Genomic DNA, 26,074 nt, shown 5'->3' with positions numbered 1-26,074 from the left:
AATAAGTGTCTTTTCTACAGTGGATGAAGGAACTTTCCCAAGGTTACGTCTCTAGTGCTCTTTGCGTTTCTTATCTAAGGAAAGGGGGGGAAGCAAGCTCCTTTTCCAGTGATGCCAAACCCGCAATCAGGTACTTTTTCAGCGATGCTGCCCGTCCTGCTCATTTAGGAATTCGAGACAAAGCACGTATGAAACCAGCCGAGATTGCAGGCTGAAAGCACCCGATTCCACCGCTCTGGCAGCGAAGGGTTTCCTGCGCTCGGCACAAACCGCATCCTCCTCCCCGCTAAAGCATCGCCCCCTCCGATCAGGGGAGGCGAAGAGGCACCACCTTCAGCCCTCTTGTTAGGAGGCACTCTGCCTCCTTCCACCTGAGCCGGGGAGGGGGGGCGGCTGCGGAAAAGACCTCGTTAAACTTTCAAGGGAGGGCAACGGGAGGGAAAGGAGAAAGGAAGGAAAGCCACAAGGAGACAGAAACGAAACGGGCTTTTTTTCTAATCTGTGCTGATCAAGGAAAACCTGTAGGGGTCCCTAAGGACGTTTCAAGGCGTTCCGAGCGATTGGGAAGTAATCACCGTCTCAGCTTCACCTTTCTCATGCAAAGTGGGTGTCTTTTGCGAGGCGGATCCTACACAGGTTTTCTTTATTTTATCTTTTTTTTTTTTTTTTTTTTTTTTAATTTTATCCTATCCTTGGACTCCACCAACTCCTACACCCCCGGGAGCTGCTGCTGCACCCCAGAAACTGCTGCACCCCAAGAGCTGGGGCAGCTGCACCCCAGAAACTGCTGCACCCCAGGAGCGGGTTCGGCTGCACCCCAGGAGCTGCTGCACCCCAGGAGATGATTCTGCTTCACCCCAGAAGCTGCTGCACCCCCGGGAGCTGCGGCACCTCAGGAGCTGGTTCTGCTGTCCCCCAGGAACTGGGGCACCCCAGGAGCTGATTCTGCTGCCCCTCAGGAGCTGCTGCACCCCAGGAGCTGGTGCTGCTGCACCCCAAGAGCTGCTGCACCCCCAGGAGCTGGTTCTGCTGCCCCCCAGGAGCTGCTGCCCCCCAGGAGCTGGGGCACCCCAGGAGCTAATTCTGCTGCCCCTCAGGAGCTGCTGCCCCCCAGGAGCTGGGGCACCCCAGGAGCTAATTCTGCTGCCCCTCAGGAGCTGCTGCCCCCCAGGAGCTGGGGCACCCCAGGAGCTAATTCTGCTGCCCCTCAGGAGCTGCTGCCCCCCAGGAGCGGGTTCTGCTGCCCCCCAGGAGCTGGGGCACCCCAGGAGCGGGTTCTGCTGCCCCCCAGGAGCTGGGGCACCCCAGGAGCGGGTTCTGCTGCCCCTCAGGAGCTGGGGCACCCCAGGAGCTGGGGCAGCTGCAGGCCCGGAGCCGGCGGGGCTGCGGGGGAGGCTCCGAAAGCACCGAGCAGCCTATCGCCATCCCAGAGCAGAGAAGGGCGGGGGGGTGGGGGGGGGGGGGGGAGAGGACTCCGGGCCCCCTTTTTTCAATGGCTTAGAGATTTCCTCCTCCTCCTTTATTCTACGCTCGGATAAGCCAATCCCCACCTCTCGGGAAGAAAGTGCGGAGCCGCGAAGGGGAAGAGGAAAATCCCTGGGAGGAGGAACGCTCGGCAGCGCAGAGCCGCGCGGGACACGTGCGAGCGAGCCGCGCTGCGAGGAGGAGGCTGGAAGGACGGCGGGGCCGGGGGCGCGGCGCGGGGCCGGTCGGGGCCCCCCGGGGGCGATGCTGCCCCGGTGAAGCCGCGGCCCCGCCATGGGGGCGGCGGGCGGCAGGCTGGCCCGCGGCTGGCCGGCGCTCTGCTGGCTCAGCCTGTGCGCGGGGATCAGCTCCATCGACACGGAGCGGCCCGGCGACGGGCGGTGCCAGCCCATCGAGATCCCCATGTGCAAGGACATCGGCTACAACATGACCAGGATGCCCAACCTGATGGGGCACGAGAACCAGAGGGAAGCCGCCATCCAGCTGCACGAGTTCGCGCCTCTGGTGGAGTACGGCTGCCACGGGCACCTCAAGTTCTTCCTCTGCTCCCTCTACGCCCCGATGTGCACCGAGCAGGTCTCGACCCCCATCCCCGCCTGCCGGGTGATGTGCGAGCAGGCCCGGCTGAAGTGCTCTCCCATCATGGAGCAGTTCAACTTCAAGTGGCCGGACTCCTTGGACTGCAGCAAGCTGCCCAACAAGAACGACCCCAACTACCTGTGCATGGAAGCCCCCAACAACGGGTCGGACGAGCCGCCCCGGGGCTCCAGCATGCTGCCCCCCATGTTCCGCCCGCAGCGCCCCAGCGGCGGCCACGACCTGCAGCAGCACAAGGACACCCTGAGCAGGGCCTCGTGTGACAACCCCGGCAAGTTCCACCACGTGGAGAAGAGCGCGTCCTGCGCTCCTCTCTGCACCCCGGGGGTTGATGTCTACTGGAGCAAGGACGACAAGCGCTTCGCCGTCATTTGGATTGCCATCTGGTCCATCCTCTGCTTCTTCTCCAGCGCCTTCACCGTGCTCACGTTCCTGATAGATCCGCAGCGTTTCAAGTACCCCGAGAGGCCCATCATCTTCCTCTCCATGTGCTACTGCGTCTACTCCGTGGGCTACATCATTCGCCTCTTTTCGGGGGCTGAAAGCATTGCCTGTGACAGGGACAGCGGCCAACTCTATGTCATCCAGGAAGGACTGGAGAGCACTGGCTGCACCATTGTGTTCCTGGTTCTGTATTACTTTGGTATGGCGAGTTCCTTGTGGTGGGTGATCTTGACTTTAACTTGGTTCCTAGCAGCTGGGAAAAAGTGGGGGCACGAAGCCATTGAAGCCAATAGTAGTTACTTCCACTTGGCAGCATGGGCCATTCCGGCTGTGAAGACCATCATGATCCTGGTTATGAGAAGGGTGGCTGGAGATGAGCTGACGGGGTTGTGCTATGTTGGAAGCATGGATGTGAATGCCTTGACGGGGTTTGTGCTCATCCCTTTGGCTTGTTACCTAGTCATTGGCACTTCTTTCATTCTTTCTGGGTTTGTGGCCCTTTTTCATATCAGGAGGGTGATGAAAACAGGTGGAGAAAACACTGACAAGTTGGAGAAACTTATGGTCAGGATCGGTGTCTTCTCGGTCTTGTATACAGTGCCTGCCACTTGTGTGATAGCTTGCTATTTTTATGAAAGACTTAATATGGATTACTGGAAAATTGTGGCGACTCAACAGAAGTGCAAGATGAACAACCAGACTAAAAATTTAGACTGCATGATGAATAACTCTATTCCAGCAGTAGAAATTTTTATGGTTAAAATTTTTATGTTATTAGTTGTGGGCATAACTAGTGGCATGTGGATCTGGACTTCCAAGACTCTTCAGTCCTGGCAAAACGTTTGTAGTCGAAGATTAAAGAAGAGAAGTAGGAGAAAACCTGCAAGTGTTATTACAAGTAGTGGAATCTACAAAAAACCTCAACACCCACAGAAAACTCACCTTGCAAAATACGAATCGACGTTACAACCACCCACTTGTGTGTGACCAGGTTTTAGAAAAGACTGTCTCTCACCTTACAGACTTACGAGTATCCGCATTAGCAGTCAGAAATTAAAACATAAATGGTGCTTTTCTTTTTTTTTCTTTTCTTCTTTGTCAGAGAACAGTTTAATATTCAAGGCAAAAACTGTTTCATGCCGAATTCAGGACCTGGTGAAAAACTGAAGGTAAATGTGCTTACGGAGAGGTTTGCAGTGAAAGAAATATTGTGAATTAAAACAGTCTCTTCTGTTACTAATTTGTAGTTAAGTACCTCATCCAGCCCTCAGTTTTTTATTTTTTTTTTAAACCCAACACCCTATTTAACTTTTTCATGTAGCTGAGCTGGATGTCCTACAAGTTTCTGAGTAACGAGGTATAGTCAAGTTTTATGGAGCATTGATTTTATTTGCAAAGTGCCCAAGTGAGCATTGTTTCTTTAGGGAAGCCAAAGTGCCAGAGAGGCCTCTGTTCAGTGAGAGCTCTCTGTGACAGCAACCTCCGGCTAACTTGAAAAAGAGAGAAATCCTTTACAACTCACCTCAGCCTAGTGGGTTTGGAGTGCCTAAAAATAGGTTCAATCTATAATGCTCACCAATATTCTTTCACTAAAAGAGAAACTTCCTGCACCAGACACAAACTTTGTGAATAAGAATAATGTGCAATACATTTTTTTTTTCCGTACCATGACATGAAAAGAGAAACAAGTATTTTGCTGTACATAAAGACAACAAAAGAAATCTCTTAACAAAAGAACTAAGAGGTCTAGTCCTCAGAAACCCTTTAGTGTTACATTTTGTGGCTTTTTAATGGAAATCAAGCCAATGTTGCACACGTTTGGACTGATTTGTGCAAAAAAAAGAGGGGGGGGGGATCAATTCAAAGAGACCCAAAGGGCTTATTGACTCTTTCTATTGTTAAACAAATTCTCACTATGAATAGATCAAGAAGCACTAGATTCTGCAAAGGGAAGCTTTGTATAGAGTGATGCTCTTTACTGTGCTGGGGGTGCACAGTTTTGTGCTGTATATATTTGTAATATACAATTATTTTTCATGCTCCACTATTTTATTAAAATAAAATACGTTCTTTAGTTTGATAATTTTGTTGTGTTCTAAACTTTCTCTGATGTGCTTTGTGGTTAATAAACTTGTTTTCTCAATTATTTTATAAAAGCACACTCCCAATATAATAGTTGTTGTTATACTTGCCTGCAAGTATGAGCGAACAATAATTTGCTCGAAAGAAATTGCAAGTTGGAGTTAAATAAATGGATTTTGAAGTTGCATCTTTCTGTGAGCTTCTGCAACTGAGAAAACCGAATGGGAAGAAGCTTTAGTGATGTAAAAAAGGTGCAGTGATGTAGGGTAGTAGCGTGTTTACAAAGCACTGAGATTACAGCAGTCATCCTTGGTTAACACCCCTTTAAAATTTGCATAGAGTACGTTGGGTTTGTGTAAAGATACTTCAGCACAGTTTGAGTACAATTCAGTTTCTGCTTTTCAGGGATTTTTTTTTTTTTTCCCTTCCAACACTACAGAAAGTATTCCTGTTATTTGGGAAAAGGCTTAGGGAAGATCGGGAGAGAGAATGGGGGAATTAAAAACAAAATTTGAACACTGGTTTAGGAAAGCTATCTGATAAAATTGGAAATACACATTCAAAAAGTTTTTAGTGGAGCATGATTTGGTGTGAACCTGAAGCTTTTGTGCAGTTAACTCTGCGATCACCTGGTGCGATAGTAATAGAACCTCACTTTCTCACACAGGCTGCTCTAGAAAACCTGTTATCAGGTGTCTCATCATAGAAAGAAGTGAGGTCTTAATGGATTTTGGTAGGGTGAGGATCCCTGTGACACTCACCTTGTGGCCAGGAACTTAAAAGGACTGGTTTTAGTGGCCTGGCTGTTCAGTTTGTGCGGTGCTGCAGATGGATTGTAGTCTTATTGAATGTTTCTAGGAATGGCGAAGAACTTGAATGACAAAAACGATGTCGCGGGTGTTATTAATAATCATCATATCTAAAATGCACATACTCAAAGCAGCTTTCAATATCAAATTTGTCTTTAGGGGGAAAAGGAAACACATTTTTCCCTCCTTTGTGCGTACTGCTTGGTACACAGCTTTCAGATGCCCTGGAAGTTAATCCTGCTAGAGCCAAAGTAGGACATTGCACTGGACAAATCCACTTCTGAAACTACTGAGTTAATGCCTTTGCATCTGTCTGTGTTCTAATTAAGGTGAAGTGTATTAGATCCCAAGAAATACAAAGTTTTAAAATAATCTGTGTGGCAAATTGCTACGGGGATCCTTCAGATGTGTGTTTGGTTACTGTGTGTGTCACCTTGCGAGTAGTCTCTCTGCTTCACTCAAATTTCATCTCTGACGTGAGGGTTAGTGCTGGTTTCTCTGGACATCTCTGGATTTGGTTCGAGAAGGGTTTCAGGCTTTACCCTGAAATATATTAGCCAGGGAAATAAACATCCCGCTGTATTTGTGCGCTATAGAAAATGATTTACTTTCATTGTCGATGGTGTATTTTTACAGTCTGCTACTAGGATTCTGGAAGAGAAAAAATAATGAAGAAAGATGTTCTGCAGTGGCTGAATTCCTGCTGCCATTCTGAGTTTAATCAGTTGTCAGCCTAGGCTCTTCATTGTTACCAGAGGAGAACTGCAAATTCTTCTATGAAAATGCCAGATATGAATGCTTGGCTGGATGCATCACGTAACAAATAGATTCTCGCTAAACTGCAAACTAAGGTTTTGCAGTTATTCAGGATTTTTTTATTTTTTTTGTACTGGTGAGCAAACTGGATTCTGCAAGTACATAATGTCTTTATTGCATCGGGACTATTGTGCTGTAAATGCAGCAGAGTAAAGAGACTGTCTTTAAGGACACCTTAATAATTTTACTTCTTATTGTCCCATAACTCCTAACAGTCTTGATGGTTTAATACTGAAGTTCAGTTGCTGCTTAAGGAATTGGAAGCTTACAACTGTTAAGAAAAAGCGATCTACTTATTTTCGCAACATTTCAGTGATTTTATTTAACATCATTAATAATTTAACAGAGAATTTTAATCTTGCATTAGAAGCCTGCACATTAGTTCAATGACGATGCCGATAATAATAATATCAAAAAGCGTTTAAGATTATGTCACAAGAATATTAGATATTAAACTTTTTACTTTTCAGAATAATTTTATGTTTTAGTAAAATCATATTTGTATTTTTATTTGTTGAGTTTTATAGGATTTTTCTCTAGGTACTGTCAAGGCCTATTGGGTATCTGCGTATCTTAAGAAAAAAGTATCTGTAAGTGGATAAAATTCAGTCACTCTATAGCAAACTTATTGGGGGAGCAGCGCAAGTCCGGAATGTCCTTCTGGAAAAGATATTTTATCACAGTCCAGTGGCATTTTCCAGGTAAAAGCACTTCAAAAAATTTTGTTACGTTAGTATATCCATACACTGTAAATCAAGAATCCGATGTTTGCCACAGGCTGGTGTACGGGTGCTCTGTTGTCTCTCGTTGGAGCTGTGGATTACCTGTGAGCACAGAAATTATCTCAAACTGTGTAGGTTAGGATGATGTGGGTTACGCTTCGTCACTGGGGTACAGATTCATTTGTTGGGGCCAGGTAGGACAAAGGCAGAAAGTGCGTTTTTTTGGCAAAGGTAGCTTGGTACTTTTGTTTCTTGAAGAGGTAACTTACTTACTGATGAGGTAAGAGTGTGACATCAGCAGGGGAAAATGGGATTCAGAAAAAACCCCCACAGGATTCCATTTATAATAAAACACGTTTTGTTTCTCAGGGAAATGGCGATGCTTCTTAGAAATAGAAATAAAATTAAGCTCAGTGCTTTTAGGTCTATTTGTAGGCGTGATGTGTTAGGAGCCTGTGAACCGTCCAGTGCAAGCACCACGGCTGGAAGGACGTGAGGAGCTCAGTCAAGGAATGTTCAGATCTCTTATCAGATTTTTCCCAAAGTAGCATTTCATATGTATGTTATTATAAAGCCATTATTCACATATGGCTGTCATCCCATGGCTTCAAACTATATGAAACGCACAGTAACAACAACGTCTGTAACATACACCCTTCTTATTTGAACACTTAAAATACATGGCTTCAAGGGGATAGTTCTGTAATGATGGGATATTATGTGCTCAGGTGGTCTTTTGATGACAGGTGGTCTTCAACAACAGATGGCCTCAAAGGAAGAACTTCAGTGCGTTTTAGTTTAAAACATTTACACATTTCTTTAAAAAAAAAATTTGAAATGTTATCCTTGTGTAATGTTCTTAAGTATTTCAGACGGAGTAGCCAAGTTATTAACACTGACAGATGATAAATCAGGGCATCCTTTAAAAGGTGGGTGATGGTGATTATGTGGTCTTGGAGCTTGCTTTGATCAGAAGTGACAGGCCTGTAAGGTCTGTGCCACTCAATCCCCCCTGAAGGGAGATCAGCACCTGTTTGCACTTTGAGGCTCCTCTACCTCCCACTGCCTTCCAGCACTATTTCATCTTTTTTTAACACACTTGATGTTGATTGGCTTTAAGCAAAGTCATTATTCATTTACAAAACACTCCTTGATGGATCTTACTCAAAACTGTATTTCAGTAGCAGTGTTTGTGCTGCAGCAGTTACGGTTGTATTGACACCTCCATTACAAAAGCTTACTTTTCAGTGAGCTAGGAGTTAAAATTAGTCTGGGTGCTACTATTAACCCAGTTTCATCTTTTTGTTTAGACCATAGTATGCGTTGCCCGTGAGTCTGTTCATCTTGAGCTTTTTATATATATATATATATATATATATATATATATTTTTTTTTACCTGTTCATCCAGAAGACACGTATGATCAGGTTTGTGAAACAAATGGGTCCTGGTTTGGTAGATCAGATTTTAGCTTTGTAAATACTGTTCCAAATACCTTTTTTGTCTGACTTGTGAAATGTGATGGATATTTCTAGAAAATAGCACAACACGAGGCTTTGAATTCACCGAGGGCCACATGACAACTCACAAAAATGAGTCTCCATGGGTTATTTAGGGTTGTATATGCAGGGCTTTGGTACGGTCTTGCCAGTCTAGATGCAAATACCCACTGCAGTCAGCGGCATCTCATTAGTTAATTCTGGTGTGTCTGAGAACAGATGTGGTTCGTGCCTCTCTGGTTTGGGAGCCCAATTCTGCTTTTCCTGTAGTAGCAACATTAAAGCTTTGGGGAGTTGTACATCAAAGGCAGGACTCAGCGATCATTGTGTACATTTGTAAGGCATTGTTTAAAAAGGAATTCCTTCAATTTGTTGTCACTAGTTTCTTCCTTCCATTCTTCAAGATCTTCTCATAGAGCTGCTCCACTGAAATCAATAGGTATCCAGCTACTTTCAGTGTATACTTTCAGTCAAACTTCCTACCTCGGGGAAATCACATGTGCTACATGAAAAGTGATTGTTTTTTACTTTATTTTTTCTCCATTGGAGCATGTCTTTGAAAGTCTTGATATGACATAAATTCATGATAGTGAAAAAAAATCAGTGAGTGCAATTATTTCAATTATATTTTCCAAATGTACTACTATGTTAGAATGGATGAAGTATAGTCTGTTGCCAACCAAGTGTAATTTTAAATGAAACTCAGAAATATCGAGTGTTGACAATGTTGGAAATCGGAGTCGGAAATTGTCCCCCCCCCCTTTTTTTATTTAGTCTTTTTGATAACACCACACTTACATTTATTGCAGAATGCTCAATATCAATAATCTGCATTCCCTGCTGGCAGGATACCCCATCAAAAAAGCTTCAGTCACTCTACACCTTTGTTCCTGAGTCTGCCTTTTCCAAGGAGCTTAGCCCTATAATATCCATGGGAGCTAACGATGAAGGGCAAAATTTTGAGTTGAGCCCACAATATGCTCCTTGTTTCCTCCTTTCTTCACTGATCAGCACTTCTGGTCCCCTTCCCCTCTCTTCCACTGCTGATCAGTCTTTCATCATCTGCATGTGACTTGCTTCTCTTACCCTCCTCTCAACTGATCCCATCCTTTTAGTCTCTAATCTGCCCACACACAGCTTTCTGTGCTACTGGACAGTAGCTATGACTGCTTTGAGCTTTTTTTTTTGTTCGACATAAACGAAAAGATATATCAAAACTTGTGTTTTATCTTTCCTTTTGGATAAAGACTGTGGCAAGAAACAGAGGTTCAAAGTTCTGAGCTACCAAAGGTGCTGATGAACACAGGAGACTGTCAAGAAGAGACTGCCAGTTCTGAGCAGGTGCCTTAAACTTGAAAATACTCTTTTGTTGCAGACAAGCATTGTTTGGTTCTGTCCGCTGTATTTGTTATTTCATATTTCCTTTATCTGACGCTAATATCTATCTGTGTGAAATAATAAACAGGAAGGGGAGAAAGAACATTTGATCAATTGATAAAACAGAAAAAACCCCACCTTGCGCTCAAAAGCTTTTAGCCTGAGGAGAGGTTTTTATGCGTGAAAGCCTGCAAGTTTTTCCAGGTTATAACCAGCTGGTCTAACAGAAACATTATATCTGCCTTCACCCTGTCTTTCTCATATCCTTAGTTCCTGACAGCTATAGCAACGCTGCACTTACGACCGCATTATAAATAACAATGACGAGACTGTCTAACTTTAATCAAATTTTAAAACCGGACTACGATCGCTACAATGATCTGATAACACTAGAAGCCGTGGTATTGAAATCTGGGCCTTTGATATTCTTTCAGTCTTACCATTTTTCTTCTTTTAAAGATTTTAGTGAATCTGGTCAAAATATTTTTATTTTGTCAGCATTTTGTCTTATAAATTGATTTTGAAAGAAAGGACAGATTTCTATTGAGGTTTTAGGCTTTTCAATTACTGTAGGTGTTGGCATTTTTTTGAATCCTGTCATCTTTTTTCTTTTTTAAATTACATAAAAGATCCTTTTTTGTTCTTTAGGATACTGATTTTAGTAATGAGATATGACAGTTTCCCTAGACTTCTCATCCTTTTGCATCAATCTCAGTGTAGCCTTTTAGGTTCTTCAATAAGCCTTTCGTGTTTGACATAAGACATGCTGGTAACACTTTCATAAGTTATTCATTGACAGTAGAGGGTAAAAACTGAGCTACATGTCTACATATGATTTTTATGCTAGTTTAACTCGGTCGATTTGAAACACGATTAAAAAAAATTATTTAAGTTAATGCAATTGCCAGTGTAGGCAGGGGGGTCAATAGAAAGGTAATTTTAAGGACAGAGCAGTGGACCAAGCAGAGTAAACCAGAACTATGGGATTTGGATGAGTGAAACTCATTTTAGATGGTTTTGAGTTTGCTAATATTTTGAGTTGTTTTTAGTAATTTCCCTCTTAGAAATTCTGGCAATTGAAAAGCTTAATGTGAAGACCATAAGCATAATGCAAGAGTACTGTTGTTCTGTTGCTTTATGCCAATTTGAGGTCATAGTTGCTGCCTATTTATGGAACAACAAATGGATTTTTGTTCACAAACACAGCTCCCAAATTAAGATTTATGCCCTCTTTATAATAGCGGTAAAGTTACTTTGCACAAGTGTGGCTGTTACAAACACTGTCATGGTTAAGAAGGGACAGACAAAAACCTTTTCCTAGAACTTAGAGTCATCTCAAGCCAGTTGGGGGCTATCTAAAACTTAGTTTGCCGTTTCCTCTATGCTCTTTTATATCTTTGTTCAGCTCTGCTCTGAATTCCAGATAGGGTGGGACTGATCAATACATGTATTTTGTGAGTTCTAGGCCAATCATAGCAAAAGAATCATCCAGAAAAGTTAATTAGCAAAGATGAGCCTGTGTTTTGGTTGACTTCCATTTTAGCTGGTCTAGAGCTGGAGTGCTTGAAATCCTCTGTGATACACGTCCAAAATTTCTGAAGTGTTCTTTGCCACGCAAACCACCATCCATACTCAGAGTCAACTATACTGCCGACACAGCATTTGGGAAGGGTCTTACAAAGAAGGAGCTGCAGTCCTGGGTAATATTTTTTAGTGTATTTCAGTCTTGCTACTGAGATAGGAACATAAAGACTGGACCAAATGTCATTGTTCTTTTCACACTCAGTAACAGTTCTTCAAGAACCTTCTTTGTCTGCCTAACAAGGAGCACCACGTGAAAGAGACTTATGAATCTTGAATGCGGTAGGATTGTCTTTCTTAGCAATTTTCACAATAAAGTAAACACTCGCTGGGTGTGAGTAAACACTCTACGGAGTGAATTGAAAGTTTGCAAACTTGAGTTCCTCCAAAAGAGGAATGAGGAAGAAAATTGAGCATAGGTAGTAAGTAGGCTAAAGATATTGAGAATGAACCATGGGAGGAGAGGAAGGAAGGCACAACCTGCCTCAAGGGAGTTGTTACATGTTATGTAAGTCCTGCAGCTAGAGATACAGGAGCTCAACTGCTTATTTTTTGCACATTAATATAATATGGTTCCCAGGAGCTTTGGTTTTCATCATGCTGCTCTGACCCACTACTCTCCTCACATATACAGAAATGATATTCGCAGGTTTTGATTCCATGATTCCCTGGTTATCATGTATAACTGTAGCATTCTTTACAGTGGAATCCGATTATCTAATGTTATGCACATTATTAGAAAGGAAGAGTATTGCAGTGTTATATTTTTTGATAAGCGGAAGTTGCCAATATATGGTTTTTGAAACAAATCGCAATACAGTGACGAGGAGATTTGAAGAACAATCAAACTCAGAACTCCAGCCATTAGTGGTTGTGTTAATTAACTTATCTGGGGCCACAGATTGTTGCTTTGAAATTTCCGTTCTTGGAGCCCACGTAGTTTGGACTGTGAAGGGGTGTGTTATGCAGCTCTTTGATCAGTTTTGAAAATTTCTCAAAGCCCTTCATTTGCAGGGTATGATAAACTCAAAATTTTAAAGGCAGAAAAAGGTGTGTTCTTTCCTCCTTTTTCTAACATCCAGATTTGGCTTCATATGGACTCTTGATGGTTCGTGTTCTCTGAACAAGTTACTTAATGAACCAGATTCAGTTTTCTTAAGTAGTACAGGAAACACCAATGAGGATGGGGTTTGCCACATTTAAAGAATAAAGTGGAGATCAGGCTAAGAATGACAGGACTGGGTCCAAGTGTTTGTTTCTTTCAGCCCTTGATCAGCAGAAGCCGCCCTCTTCTGTGTAAGCACATATCGGAAATATGTTGTAATGGAACAATTGTGACTTTGTCTTCCCCTCCTCAGACTGCCAACGTCCACGGGGTTTCAGGCATGACACAAATAACACCAAAGCAGAATCACAGCCAGATCGAGTCCTCAGTGGATCATGTACTCCCTGATAACAAGCAGATTCAATTTATCTATAAATATCGTGTATTTTTGAAAATTCTGAAAGGAATAATTCAGAAGTTATTTTGAGAAGTCAAGCTTCAGCTTCCATTGCACAAATTCTGCACTTAAATCTCTGCCTACTGAAACTTCCACGTGTCTTTGAAGCCCAGAAGGCAAATTAATGTGGGTTTTTCTGGTTTGTTTTTTTTTTTTACAGTAGGAATCATAAGGCTCAAAAGGGCTGAAAACATCATCGTGACCTTTTTGTGTATCTTGCTGCAGCGTTCTGACTTGGGTTTGCAGCTCTCATCTCTGCACTGCAACCTGTGGGCATTGAAGCTCTCTGTTGTGCAAGGAAGGCATGCCCAGGCTCATTTTAATGCCAGTCAGGAACACACATCTGATCCTGGAATTTCCAATCCTATGAGGAATCCCATAGTACCTAATCCATAGTCCACGTCTGGGGAAGAATTCCTATTTCCAGATTGAAGAGAACCAGAACATTGGAGATTTTAGAGCAATCTTCCAGCACCTGAAGGGGCTGCAGGAAAGCTGGGGAGGGGCTGTTCATAAAGGCTTGTGGGGATAGGATGAGGGGCAATGGGTATAAACAGGAGAGGGGCAGATTCAGACTGGACATAAGGAGGAATTTCTTCACTATGAGGGTGGTGAGGCCCTGTCCCAGGTTGCCCAGGGAAGCTGTGGCTGCCCCATCCCTGGAGGGGTTCCAGGCCAGGTTGGATGGCCCTTGGGCAGCCTGAGCCAGTGGGAGGTGTCCCTGCCCATGGCACGGGGTGGAACTGGATGGGCTTTAAGGTCCCTTCCAACCCAAACTATTCTGTGATTCTATGATACTATGATTTTTTTCCCCCAGTAGCAGTGGAGGCTTCCAGCATCAACAGGGGCAGGTTTGGGGTTTGTGTGTGCTGCTGCACTGGTTTGAAGTAATTCTGAGGCGGAAGGTGTTTCAGGGTGGCAACCCTTGTTAATGCCCCTCTCCTGCAAGTCATCTCCATTTGACTGCAGGTTCCCACCTTCTTGTGTTACTGATCGCTGTTCAGATGGGTATTTAGAGCATCAAAGGACTGCTGTTTGAAATGCAACCTTAAGCAAACTATCCATGTCTACAGCAGGACTGGGAATGCGGGAGACTGACGTTCTGGTTCCTTGTTTGATGTGTTTAACACAACAGACATATCTACAACTTGGCATTTTAAAACATCAACAAAAACAAACAAGTTAGTTCATTTACATAACAAAAAGTTCCTTGGACTTGCTGGGAGGTTCCTTTGAAATGCACAATTGTTTCTGTCACTGGTGGAGAGGGATCTGAGTAGTCTGGAGCTCAACCTCTTGTTTCATACGCCCACCAAAAGGCAAAATTTCAGTAAATGGAATCTATTCCTTCCACATGCCAGGGCATTGAAAAACAAACCAGGACAAATAAACCAAAGCAAGCCTAGAACTGCAGGGGCCCTACCATAATACAGTGCTCCTCGAGTAGGCTTTGTAAGGCACTGATCTAGTGGAAGCTTTGCAACTGATTTTACGAATACAGAATCAGCTTGTGACTGATACAGAGGGCTACAAGTCATCGTACAGTTCCAGTAATAACCCTAGGTCACTGCAACGAGTAATTCATGCTTGTTTTTTCGTATTATCTGTTCAAAAACACACAGTATTCAAATAGTAGTAGCCTGCGAGTAATTTAGTACGTGTCTGACAAAATATCCTTTTCTGTGGACACAGTCTAACAATATATGAAACTTTTGCCATGAGAATATAGAACATGTTGATATTTTAAATCAATGAATCGTATTTCAAGGCAAGTTTGATCTTTTTGATTTGTGCCGTAAATGTACAAGCAGCATCTCCAGAAACTATACAGTGAGGTGGTTTTTTTTTTTTACAAAGAAGGTCTCCCTAAATTTTCTCCTTTTCATTTTGATTATTTCAAAATCAATTTCTGAAAACAACAAAAGCAATCAGCAATGCAAATTCCCAAGTTAATGAGAGCAGCTCATATTAGGAAAGGAATGGTTGGGGTCTCTTTGTTTTCTGTGTTTCCCATGGGATGGGTGACACAGGATTAATGTGTTACTGTTACGTTTCAAGCCTCTGATGAAAAAATAAATACTAGTCCAGTAAAAGTGACAGTAAAGTAATCCCTGAAAATGTATTGTGGTGCTCTGTAGTTCAGAGCATAACAAGCTGGGCCCTTGAAGGCTTAGAACCATAAGCAGTAACTAAAATAGATGCTCAGAATTCAATGAATACGCTATCTTAGATTTTTCTATGGCTTCATTTAGTCTAATATCTGATCATTTCAATCTATAATGTTTGTTAATCTAAATAGTGACACCAAAGCTGTATCTCCCTATTGCAGATAGTGAACTGAAACCCGGCAGAGTGTAGACAAGTAGTTCCCAACTGGTGAGGCACGAACATGTTAGCAAGGAGGCACAGCTGAATCGCTGCAGGCGCTCTGAAGCAGCTGACTCATAGGTTGGAGGGGTGAATTACCCCCAGTCAGCTGCGCTACGAGCTGCAGTTCTTAGATACAGCATCAATAATATCTTGCATCTGCGTGGGGCAGTGGTTCCCACAAGTGCTGTGGACGAGGTGCTTTGGGAACAGAGAAGGAGCAGAATGTCACTGGCTTTCAGGAACAAGTTAGAGCTGGCTGATGATATCTGGCCAGCTTGCTTCCAGTTCCAGAAAATTCATGAAGCTGCTCGACTTGTCTCTCAGGGGGAAGCTGGTATCTTGGCGGGGCTCCCATATCCTCCTGGATTCCTGTGGGTAATGTGGAACCAGCTTTTCTGTATAAGGGCAAGACTGATATCTTGCCTCTGTGCTGGTTCTTTCATCTTCATAAATCCAGTGAGAACAAAACCTCGAATTACCTGTCTAAACTGTAGGAGTAAAGCTATGGCAGAGCACGAGAAGGGATATGGCTTTTGAGTTGAGTTTGAGTGAATGGTAGAAGGTTGGAAGAGAGTTGGAGCTTTTTATATTGAAGAGATATGAATGCCTGGCTACTTACTGAATACTCATTTTATAAAATACAACACTTTATTGGGTGTCTAAAATTATTTTCTTATTTTACAAACATTCATAAAATGTATATATGATGAGGTTCTGGGAGCCAATCAAAACTTCATATCATGCACAATAAAGACAGCATATTGTCCTGTGACAATATGATTGCAACATACAGCACTAGCATCTCCAGTTTAGCACTTCATGGGGTAGTTATTGCAGCTCAGCTTTAGATGTTAGAATATACCCTTTGATTATTGAAAATTCATTCTGCTAGTGTGTAGAGTCAAGAGACATTTCGTTGCAGTTGCTCCTTTTGGCTGAAGAGATTTGATTCATCTGCCAAAATCTGGCGTTTCCACAGATTACCTAAGAAATCTCCCCCAGGAATTTGAGACTTAGAGTTTTCATTAGTTCATTTTCTATATATAGGTATGATGGTACTTCTAGATCTGAATTCAGAACTGCAGAAAGACAGGCAAATTATCCCACCCTCACCTCAGAAAAAGCTTGTAGAACACTTCAGAAAAAGGATGTGAAAGAAAAGATGTAGGATTATTTCCAAGCAGAACAGACTGGGCCTGTCATGCTTGTCACTACGGATGGGAATTGAGCATTCTCTGAAACTTATACAGAAAAAGTGGTGAAAAACGGACAGGGTGAACAAACAGTCTTCATCACAAGAAGAGGATACCTTGTTTGCAGAGCCATTTCACAGGCTGTGAATCTAGCAGCCAAGATCTGCTGTGGTAGAGTCCATGTTCAGCTCCTAAAAGTGAGATAACTGCAATAGGAATGATTGGACTTGGTGATCCTAGAGGTCTTTTCCAACCTAGTGATTCTGTGAAAAGAGATTTGAGGTAGCTGGTCCCATCTGCACAGTGAATTATTCTTGTAAAGAAAAGAATAAATTCTAATGCAAGTTTATGGATTCTATTCTAGCTCTTATCCCCAAATAGGAATCTTTAAAAACATATTGAAAAGGATGTGACCACAGTCTATTTGATTGCAGTGCCTGTAAAAGTGCTGTAGGCTATTAGAGGGTTCTTTTTAACTAAGTTCTCTTTGTTCATGATCCTGTCACAGTCTGGGATCGGTCACTGTGCTTTGAGAATGCTTGTGCCAGTCAGAAACAGGGCTGATGCAATTACTGGAAAAGCATCTTTTCCTGTCAGTTAGGAATTTTTTCAGTGAGGAAAAGGAAAAAATGGCTTATGTTTCTATTTTTCCTTTAAACCGCTCCACCTGTTAATTAATTAGGCCACACACCCTTAGTGAGCATAGTATGGAGGAGAAAGACTGGCCTCAGCAATCTTAGTGACTGCAAAGACCAGGATGTCTATTGCTCTTTGCTTCAGCAGATGAATAACATTCGTGGGCACTAGAATACGGAGAGAAAGCTTAGCTTATATTTAGGAGGAATGAATAAGTAAAAGGGCCTAATCTCTAGGGATTTACCAGTTATCATTGTGGTTTGAATTGCATAAGGTTAGGAGGGGAAAGATGCCCCTTCCCACCCATCAGTCTCCACCCATAGCAGCACAGTGCTAATGGAATGTTAGGCATGAGAGATAATTAAAAGCATTGTAACAACTGTACAGAATGTGTCACCCTGGCCTGCAGCTTCACCATCATATCATTTCACACCCTATCCCTTTCTTTTTACTCCACCCAAGCTTTGGTTTCCTTCACCCACTCATGACTTTTTGTGCTGTCTTTCTATGCCGGCTGAAACAGCCTCCCACTTTCTGTTGCCTTTCCTCCAGAATAATAACTGGTCTGTTCATCATTACACTGCTCTATACATAAAGACCAAATCTGTGAAGGTACCAAACACTGATTGAATCAATATCAGCCTTGGTCAATATTCTTATCTATTAACAACTGCCCATAATATATATGGAAAGGAGAAAAGCCAGGATACAAGTACATCGTACGAGATGAGCAAAACCAAAAGATACAGGCAAATTATTAGTGAGGGAACATGGCCCTTATGGTCTGTCTCCTATGCTGCATTGACGTTTGTGCAGAACCTGTTACAGAGGACAGGATAGATGGGACTATTTTATGACATGGATATCCACATTGTGCTCAAAAGAATACGCGACTCAAAGCCATTGAAATCAGTGCCTGTGGAATTTGTTCAGTAATACTCCACTTGTCTGCCTTTTCTTTATCCATTACATTGTACCTTACTAACAAATGAACAGGTTAAAAAAAGGAGAGTGCCACAAAAGACACAAAGCTGGATTCCAGCTAAACTAGGAATTCAGCTGCTAAAGTTCTCCTCTGGTGAGCTACGGGCTTTAAGAGAGCAATTCCAGTTTTAGGTGGGCCATATCGCTTATCAGAAGCAAGTGCAGATTTCTACTTTGAAAACCCAGTTTTTGAGAAGAAATGCATCAGCTTGAGTAAATCAAGGCCAACCAGCTCTTGGCAAAGCTTTAATCAATAATGGACCGTACAGAAGGATCATGTATTTTCAGGCTGATAGGAGAGATTCTGTTCTTTCTGATAGCAGTATCATTGAGAAGTAATCCCATCAGCTTCAAGAAGGTACATAGATGCATTCTATGATAGCCGAGAATGGCCTTTGAAAGTAGCTCATAAATTATGTGCACACCTTTTCTCTGAAGTACTTTTCCTAGTGAGATGCTGATAAGGAACAGGCATGGCTTTCCATTGTGAAGGGGTGAGGCTAAAGAAGAGGTGAAAGGAAATGAGCTCAGTAAGGTACGGAAGAGATCATAGTTTAGGAGGGAATCTTGAGGTAGGGATTTCACCTGGTGTTACAAATCATGAATTTACATGATTTACAGCTATCCCTAATAGATTTGAAAAGCTGCTTGGACCCTGCTTTGTTTCATCTGCTTTTTTTTACAAACACCATGGTGTATAGATTCTCACTAGCTAACTATAAGACACAGAAAGGATGTTTTCTGGTTTATATATAATTTGACTACTTTTTTTTTCCTCGGGGTAATCAAAACTCACTGAAAAACAGATTATTTGGTTATTATCAGTTTTTAAATTTATGCTGTTTTGAGTAGGCATTGATTTTTCTTATTCTGCTAATACATTTTCTTTTTTTTTCGGGGAGGTGGGAGGGGAGGAGGTCTTGCAAAAGAAATTCCCCTCCAATCCAAACTAAAATCTCATCACATCTTTCTGTCAACAGTTTGCCTAAAAGCTCTACTCCTTTCTTGGTCTGTTTTTTTTTTTTTTCCTTTAAATGTAATGGAGTGGAAATATTGTCGTCCTCAGAGTGTACGATATGAACTCCATTTTTTACTTTTTTTTTTTCTCTCTAGTTCATCACAACTAAGTTCCATGGAAAGCCCAAAATTTTCTTTTTTGCATCATGCTTTAAAAAGGGTTTAGACCCCCTTTTCTGTCTCTCTGAAGCTCGGGAGGTTGGCCGCAGCTTGAGGGTGGATTTGGCAAGTGGTATTAAACACTTACAAATGCCTGGCTGATGAGTCTTGCTCACACACCCAGAGTTAGGCTGATTGCTTGATCTGGGGTCGGGAGAGGAGGGATTTTTCCCTCAGGTCAGACTGGCAGAGGTGACTGAGCTTTTTAGATTCTTTTGTCCAACTGTAGTGCGCACCACACACTTGCTAGACCCATCGAACAAATGCATTGCTTAGCAGAGACATAAGTCACTGGTAATGTACTTCATCTTTCTAATAGGAATTACTACTGTGTCCCGCAGTCTTTTAATTCAGGTCTAAACTTCATTTTCTGATGGTGGGCAGTGTCCGTGAGGAGGAAGGAGGAGCAATGTGCTCATCCAATCTTCTGGATGAGCGTCTGTTGTGTGTTTGGCTCTGACTGAGGGATCCTGGACTTGATGATTCAGATGCTCTTTTCTACTAACAAGCTTCTATGAGAAAGAAAAAACTGTTACAAACAAATACTGATGTTTTTGCTGCTGTAAAACTAAACAATCCATCCATCCATTTATCTTTGGATTAAAAAGTGTTATTTTGCAGATATAAACTCTTTATTTTGAACTCTGGAATTTAGTGGGGGTTGAGGGAGAGAGATTCTGAGCCAGTGCTAAGGTTTGTTCTACAGTAGAAATCTTCAGAATTCCGTCCTTTCTGATATCTGTAAACATGCACTATCTGGTTGTGCAGATGACTAGTTCCCAAGTGGTAATGACTAATTCCATTCAACAGCCTACTCAGGTTACCGTGTGGCACAACAGGATCAACAGGTGACTCAGCCTACCTAAGGATCCAGAAACCTTCAGGCCTTCCATCCTTTGATTTAATTACTAGATCTCAGTGAAAGTACAGGACACAATTACAAAGACTGTTGGTACTGAAAAAAATGCAAATTGAAATATGCAGATTACCTAGTTACCTATGCAGGCAGGTAATTTAGTTGGTAATTGCCCCAATTACAAATTCAGATGGAAGCATTTGTAGATGCAAGAAGGATGGTTACATTTCGTTGAAAATGTTGGACTCTGTACAATCCTGCAGATACCCAAAGTGCTGGTGAAACCTTGGCACATGTTCTGCCTTCCATGAGATTTTTTCCTGCTTCTCCTGTTTTATAGATCATTTCTTGCACAAAATTGTGTGCTGCAAAGTGCATTTTCTGGATCTCCAGGAATGAACATTGAGCTCTTTCTAGGGAATATCCTTTATTTTTTTCTGTTTGCTTTCTGTTTTTTTTTTGTATGACAGAAATTCCTTTTGGGCTTTGAAGAATTAAGAAAGCAATACCTCTTCTTTTCATTGTTCTTAATGAGTAACGAAAATACTCTGCATCATCTATGTTCTGTTCTAAGAAGCTGAGTACTTCACATAAGTATTTGGTAAACAAGGTTTTTCTGGCGGTTTGGTTTTTTTTTTTTATTCATATTAAAATTTAATCTGCAAGATTTCTGAATTAATGTGGCATTATGTAGTGCACACAAATAATATTGGTTTTCAACCATATTAAAAAAAAAGAGAGGTAAAGAGGTAACCAAAGCATATTCAATTGATGCAAAGCTTCATTGATTTTATAGGGCATTCCCCAATATTCATCATCTGAACATTTCACTCCCAAATATTTAAATGAATTTTTCATGTAGATCACTTTGAAAGTAGACACTTAAAAATTGCATATAATTTTCTGACTTTTTCCTGGCTCATTGATTTCCACAGTTAATGCAGCGGTCACATTAAATAATGCTTTTTTAACTGCCAGTCCTCCACAGTCAAGTTGGACTGTAAGAGCTAAGCAGGATTCTCTCCATTTTGTGCATCAGCACTGTAATTAAAATCTCATGTGCAAGATTATGCTTTTAGTAATAGTCCTGTATCACATTGATCTCATCAACACTTGAAAGGTTCTTTTGCAATTAATGATTTTGCATGAGCATAAACAGTTGTCCTGCACCGGACGGAAAGATGACAACTCTGACATCACTTGGGCAGGGTGGCCAAAATAGAAATTATGATCTGGCTGATCTAATTCTTTTAAAAATCAAAAACACTCTGGAGTATTGATTTCATTATTTTGGTGTTGTATTTTTTTCAAACCAGAATGCTAATGTTTGTTTTTTTCCTTATTAATTCTTACAGAGGGAACTCCCCTCCGATCCAAGTTAAAATCTTAACACTGCTTTCTGACAAGTTTGCCTTTAAATTTTGATGTTTCCTTCCGTTTTGCCATCCTCACCAACATTTGGCTGTGTAACCTGAACTCTAATTTTGCTTTGTTTCTTTTTTTCCTCCTTAGATCATCACATCTAAGCTGTATGGAAAGGCTTAATTTTCTGCTTCCAAAACAAGTCTAAAGTCCTTCTTTTCTTCCCTATATACATGGCTGAAATTCAGATTCCACATATTGTATCTTAGTATGTATAACCTTTTTCTGCCCATACCAGTGAATTGCATCTTATATCAATTTTATCATCAACACATTACTTCAGAGATTATCTTCTTGATTGTGGCACCATCTGCTTGGAGCTTGCCTTTACACGATGCCTCTTCTCCACCACTTCAAATACTTGGGGATTTTGTTACCTAACATCTTTCACTCACTAGGTAGGTGTCATGTCCTTTTGATGCCACCTTTATCACTTAATTATTATTTTTCAGTTAAGCCCCTGTACTTTCTTTGTATTACCTCTATGTATAGGTGGAGCACCTCTTAAACATCTCCTAAGTAATTGCATTGTAATCCCTGTAATACCTTTCAAAAAGTCTACTCTGCCGTGACAAAAATAGCATTGATTTTCCTTCTGGTGTAATATGATTGCTTCTTGTTGTGCTGACCAATATCACTAGCCAGATTCCAAGCATTATCCCTACCCATCATCTTCCATAAACTCTCTGGGGAAAGAACCCCTTGTTCTTTGGTCTGTGTTGGGGCATTGCAAAGTGGGTTCTGATCCGTCACCAAGGCTCCCTAGAGTAAACGCAATGAAATTAATGCAATACATTCTTATAATTAGTTAGGGTAATTGTGGGACAACTGGCATTGTGTTTGGTAAGCTGGGTAATCAGATCTTCTGCTTCAGGATATCAGCTGATTGCCACTTTGGCTAGGAGAGAATTATTGTATCGCTTGTAAACACCCTCACAAAGCCAGTCAGGTGCATCCTTTTCTTTTTGCCTCCCTGTAAAGCATTTGTTGTGTTTCTGAGTCATAATCACTCTCTGTCACGTTCAGTGTTTTTTCAGAAGCGACAGTCTGTAGTAGTTTTTTTCCTCTTATCCCAACCTAAGCCCCGTTCAAGACTATGGCAGTTTAAAAACACTTTGAAAATCCCACTCTTTGTCACCTGACTTTAATCCTGTTCACCTGTGTGGTAACAAACCCTTAGATATGATTCAAGTATAAACTATGAAAATTTGTAAAAATGCTCACAGCTGCAGGTGTCTTAAGGCTTTGTTCCCTCTTGATTAAATATTTGGGGTTTTCGCTTAGCATTCATTAATGCCGAAAGAGCCTTTGATCTTTCTTCCACTGGGGCGTGGAATCTGCCCCTTGTTAGCCAGTACCAGGGCTAAACGGGTACTGAATTACTTTTGATTACACAGCTAAACCTCTTTAACAGAAGAAAGATATTTTGTTTACTTATCTATATCTGTAATAACAGTAAGGTGCATCGGAAACTTGTGGAGAGACTGTGCAATGAATGCCTTCACCTGCCTGACCGAAACTGGATGCCTTTTTTTTGTGTTTCAAGGTACAAACTTTTTACAGAACGTGGTCAGTACAGCTGAAGGTGGAAGGCTAAGCAGTCTGAATAAAGAGCTCCATACTCAAGGGAGAGCCACTAATTTACTATGAGCATAAAACAATTCAAGAAAACAACTAATAGGAAGCATTTCCTGCCTTTGTGGAGCCACAGATGTGAGCTGGAAGGCTCTGAGTCAACGTCTATTGAAACAAGCTCTTTCTCAACTGCTATAGATAGGAAATGCCTCTTTTTAATGGCTCATTTAATAAGAGAAGGGTAAAAATAGTGAAAAGAGCAGAAAAATATAGAAATGGAACAGGAAAGAAAGGGAAGTGAGAAAGGGAGCAAGAAACCAAAACCAGGACATGATCTGATTACCTTTACAGTTTTGCTCTGCGTTTGCTCTTCTGCCTTTGACTTTGGCACAACAGAAAGTGGTGTTCTTTTTGAGATGGTGGTTGCAGAGGGGAACTGCAGCGCAAGACAGGCTGTTAAGGTTTTGAGCACAATGAAGTGGTGTCTGTTGAGAAGCCTGTGCCCCTTTGCTTAGACCTTACTTTCTACGCTAAGGCCTTAGTCTCTCTCTGGCCCAATTCCTACATCTAAAATTGGGATGACAGTGCTGTTCATCTTTGTTGGAGGAGACAGGGGGGAATCACATTCATTAAAGTATGTGAGGATCCTATTCCTATGGTAATGGAGACCATATAAATACATAGCGAAGACAGAAAAGCTATTATACAGTAAGAAGTTGGCCGTTCAAATTCTAAGTGTTAAAGGGTAGATAAAACTATAGATGGGGTTTCAGGCTCATTTTTAACTTGTCATCCTAAGGAAATAAGGCTGACATATTCACAACGTTTATCTGTTCCCTCCTAATATTTCTGTTCACCCTATTAGCTGATTTCCACTAAACCAAGAAGAGTGGAGTTCCGAAGAACTTAAATTCCCATGCATTCCAGGAGTTCAGCAGTCAGAGAGTAGAAGGCAGGGAAGGCTCTGCTCTTGCACCTCGTAGAACCAGCTGGTTGACCAGTCCAAGGGTAGATGCATGCCTGTAAGAGCTTTTCCTATTTCTTGCTTATCCAAGAGAGCAAACAAAGGTAGCTGGGGAATGTGGGAGAAAGCTATTGTGAGGAATCATAAAGGCAATGGGAGTAAAAAGGGTGTATTATGGAAGAGGATATAAGGCGTGGCTTTGTTCCACTGCGAAAGGATCACTGGAGGTATTGCAAGGGTTGAAGTTGTTTTTCCGTAGAGGTATTGTCCCTGTTGACAGAGGGAGAGCATGGACACAGGCGTAGGGTCTGCTTTTTGTTCATTCTGGAAAAAGGGGAGGGGGCAAACACAAGAGAGAAAACTTTAAGTTTTGGAGTTTTGTTTTTGCTTTTTTTTTTCCTCCCCCTATAAGAACATTAACATCAGAAGAAAAAGAAAATAATTTTTTTACAAAAAATGTAAAGGACAGATATTGTAGACCTTTAGAGTAATTTGAGAATTTATCTGCACTTTTCAGTATTAAACAAATTCCAAGGTCTTATTAACTCTGAAGTCAGCATTGTTAGCAAAGAGCAGCTGTTGCAGTGTAAACACACCTGCTGCTGTGTTAGCCTGGCCACGGTCTAAATTAAAGAATTAGAAGAAGCAAACCCACAAAAAATGGAGGCATGGCCATCTTCCATCCCTTTCACCTAAGTTATACGTGAACTTCAAAGTGTAATTAAAACAATTTAAGTATGAACATGATTGAGCACACGCAATTTAATATCACTTAAAATGAGTTGATTAAAGCAAAGAAATTCTATTCCTTCAGCCTCTGAGTTAAAAATGAGAAAAAGTTAGAAAATCCTAGAGTTACCAGAATATCCCCTGTGAACTTGTTTTGCTTCACTGTTGGAGGAAAAAGTATAGCTTTTGACAGAGCTCTGTTTTCATGCAGTTCTGCTGGAGACAGGGTAGTTTCAGCTATTTACAGGCAAAATATGTTTCTGTTTGTGGAAGAAGCCGTGATATTAACCTCCAGTGTCTGTGCGGGGGTAGAACAGTCTCAGTTCAGCTGTACACCCAGAGACAACTGAGCAAGCCCTAAGTACAGTGGGATACCACTGAAGAGAGATGTATTTGAGCCCTGCCTCCTCCTGCTGCCCGGGAGGAGAAGCTGCACATCCAGGTTGTGCCTGAGAAAGGGAGAAATAACTTTCTACAAGTGTTTGGAGAGGAGGGGAGTCCGGAGACAGAGCCAGACAGTAAATGGCCGAGGCTCAAAAGTGGCTGTGTTTGTATGGATTGTTTAACAGGCTTCTGATCCTTATTGGCAAGCATCTCTTGAAACTGTTTTGATCAATCTGTTTCCTAAATAATTCTAATAATAGTAATTTACTTACCAAGGGGTGTGTGTGATATCCCTGCCAAAAAAGTCCTTGCCGTCATGCACAAACACGTATTTCACCCAGGCAGCCTGGGTGAAAGGAAAAGCCAATGGACTGTTCTGAGAGCAGAGGTTCAAAAGGTTTTCTGCTTGTAACGCTGTAAAGTACTTGAAAGTAATTAAGGACTTGCCCACTCTGATACAGGAAGTCTGAGTCCCCAGAGGGATTACTCTTAGGTTTTCTGATCATACTCTGAAACCAGGACAGGACTATTCTCTCCCTGCGAAGTATTGGGAAACTGCTGAGTGTCTGCCCAGTCCCCTCCATTGCGAGTACGAATCAGATGCTTTTCAGATATATGAGCTCTTGGTATAAAATGTTCCTTTGTCCAAAATCATTTAGCATAGAGAATTGATACCAACGGAGATGTGCGTCTCTTTCCAACACTCCCTGCATCGCTTGTCAGCATTTTCACGCAGGTCATCTGCAACACTTGAGAGTTACGATGCTAAGAATGATTAATATTTGGATTTATTTATTCTTGTATTGTTTGTGCTACATAGAGGTTTACTGTGTCACAGACAGAATAAATGAAGCCAGACTGTATGGGATGAT

The 26,074-nt window shown here is 41.9% G+C and overlaps 1 protein-coding gene across 1 annotated transcript; it reads left to right on the top strand.

The window, feature by feature from the left end:
- Nucleotides 1-1,613: 1,613 nt before the first annotated feature.
- FZD10 (frizzled class receptor 10) lies at nucleotides 1,614-6,226 on the top strand. Its single transcript, XM_009555724.2, has one exon. The coding sequence runs from the start codon at nucleotides 1,759-1,761 to the stop codon at nucleotides 3,511-3,513; it is 1,755 nt and encodes a 584-aa protein (XP_009554019.2). The 5' UTR covers nucleotides 1,614-1,758; the 3' UTR covers nucleotides 3,514-6,226.
- The last annotated feature ends 19,848 nt before the right edge of the window (nucleotides 6,227-26,074 follow it).

Source organism: Cuculus canorus, chromosome 17, assembly GCF_017976375.1.
Source record: "Cuculus canorus isolate bCucCan1 chromosome 17, bCucCan1.pri, whole genome shotgun sequence".
Classification (NCBI taxonomy): Eukaryota; Metazoa; Chordata; class Aves; order Cuculiformes; family Cuculidae; genus Cuculus; species Cuculus canorus.
This window is presented reverse-complemented; position numbering and strand designations above follow the sequence as displayed.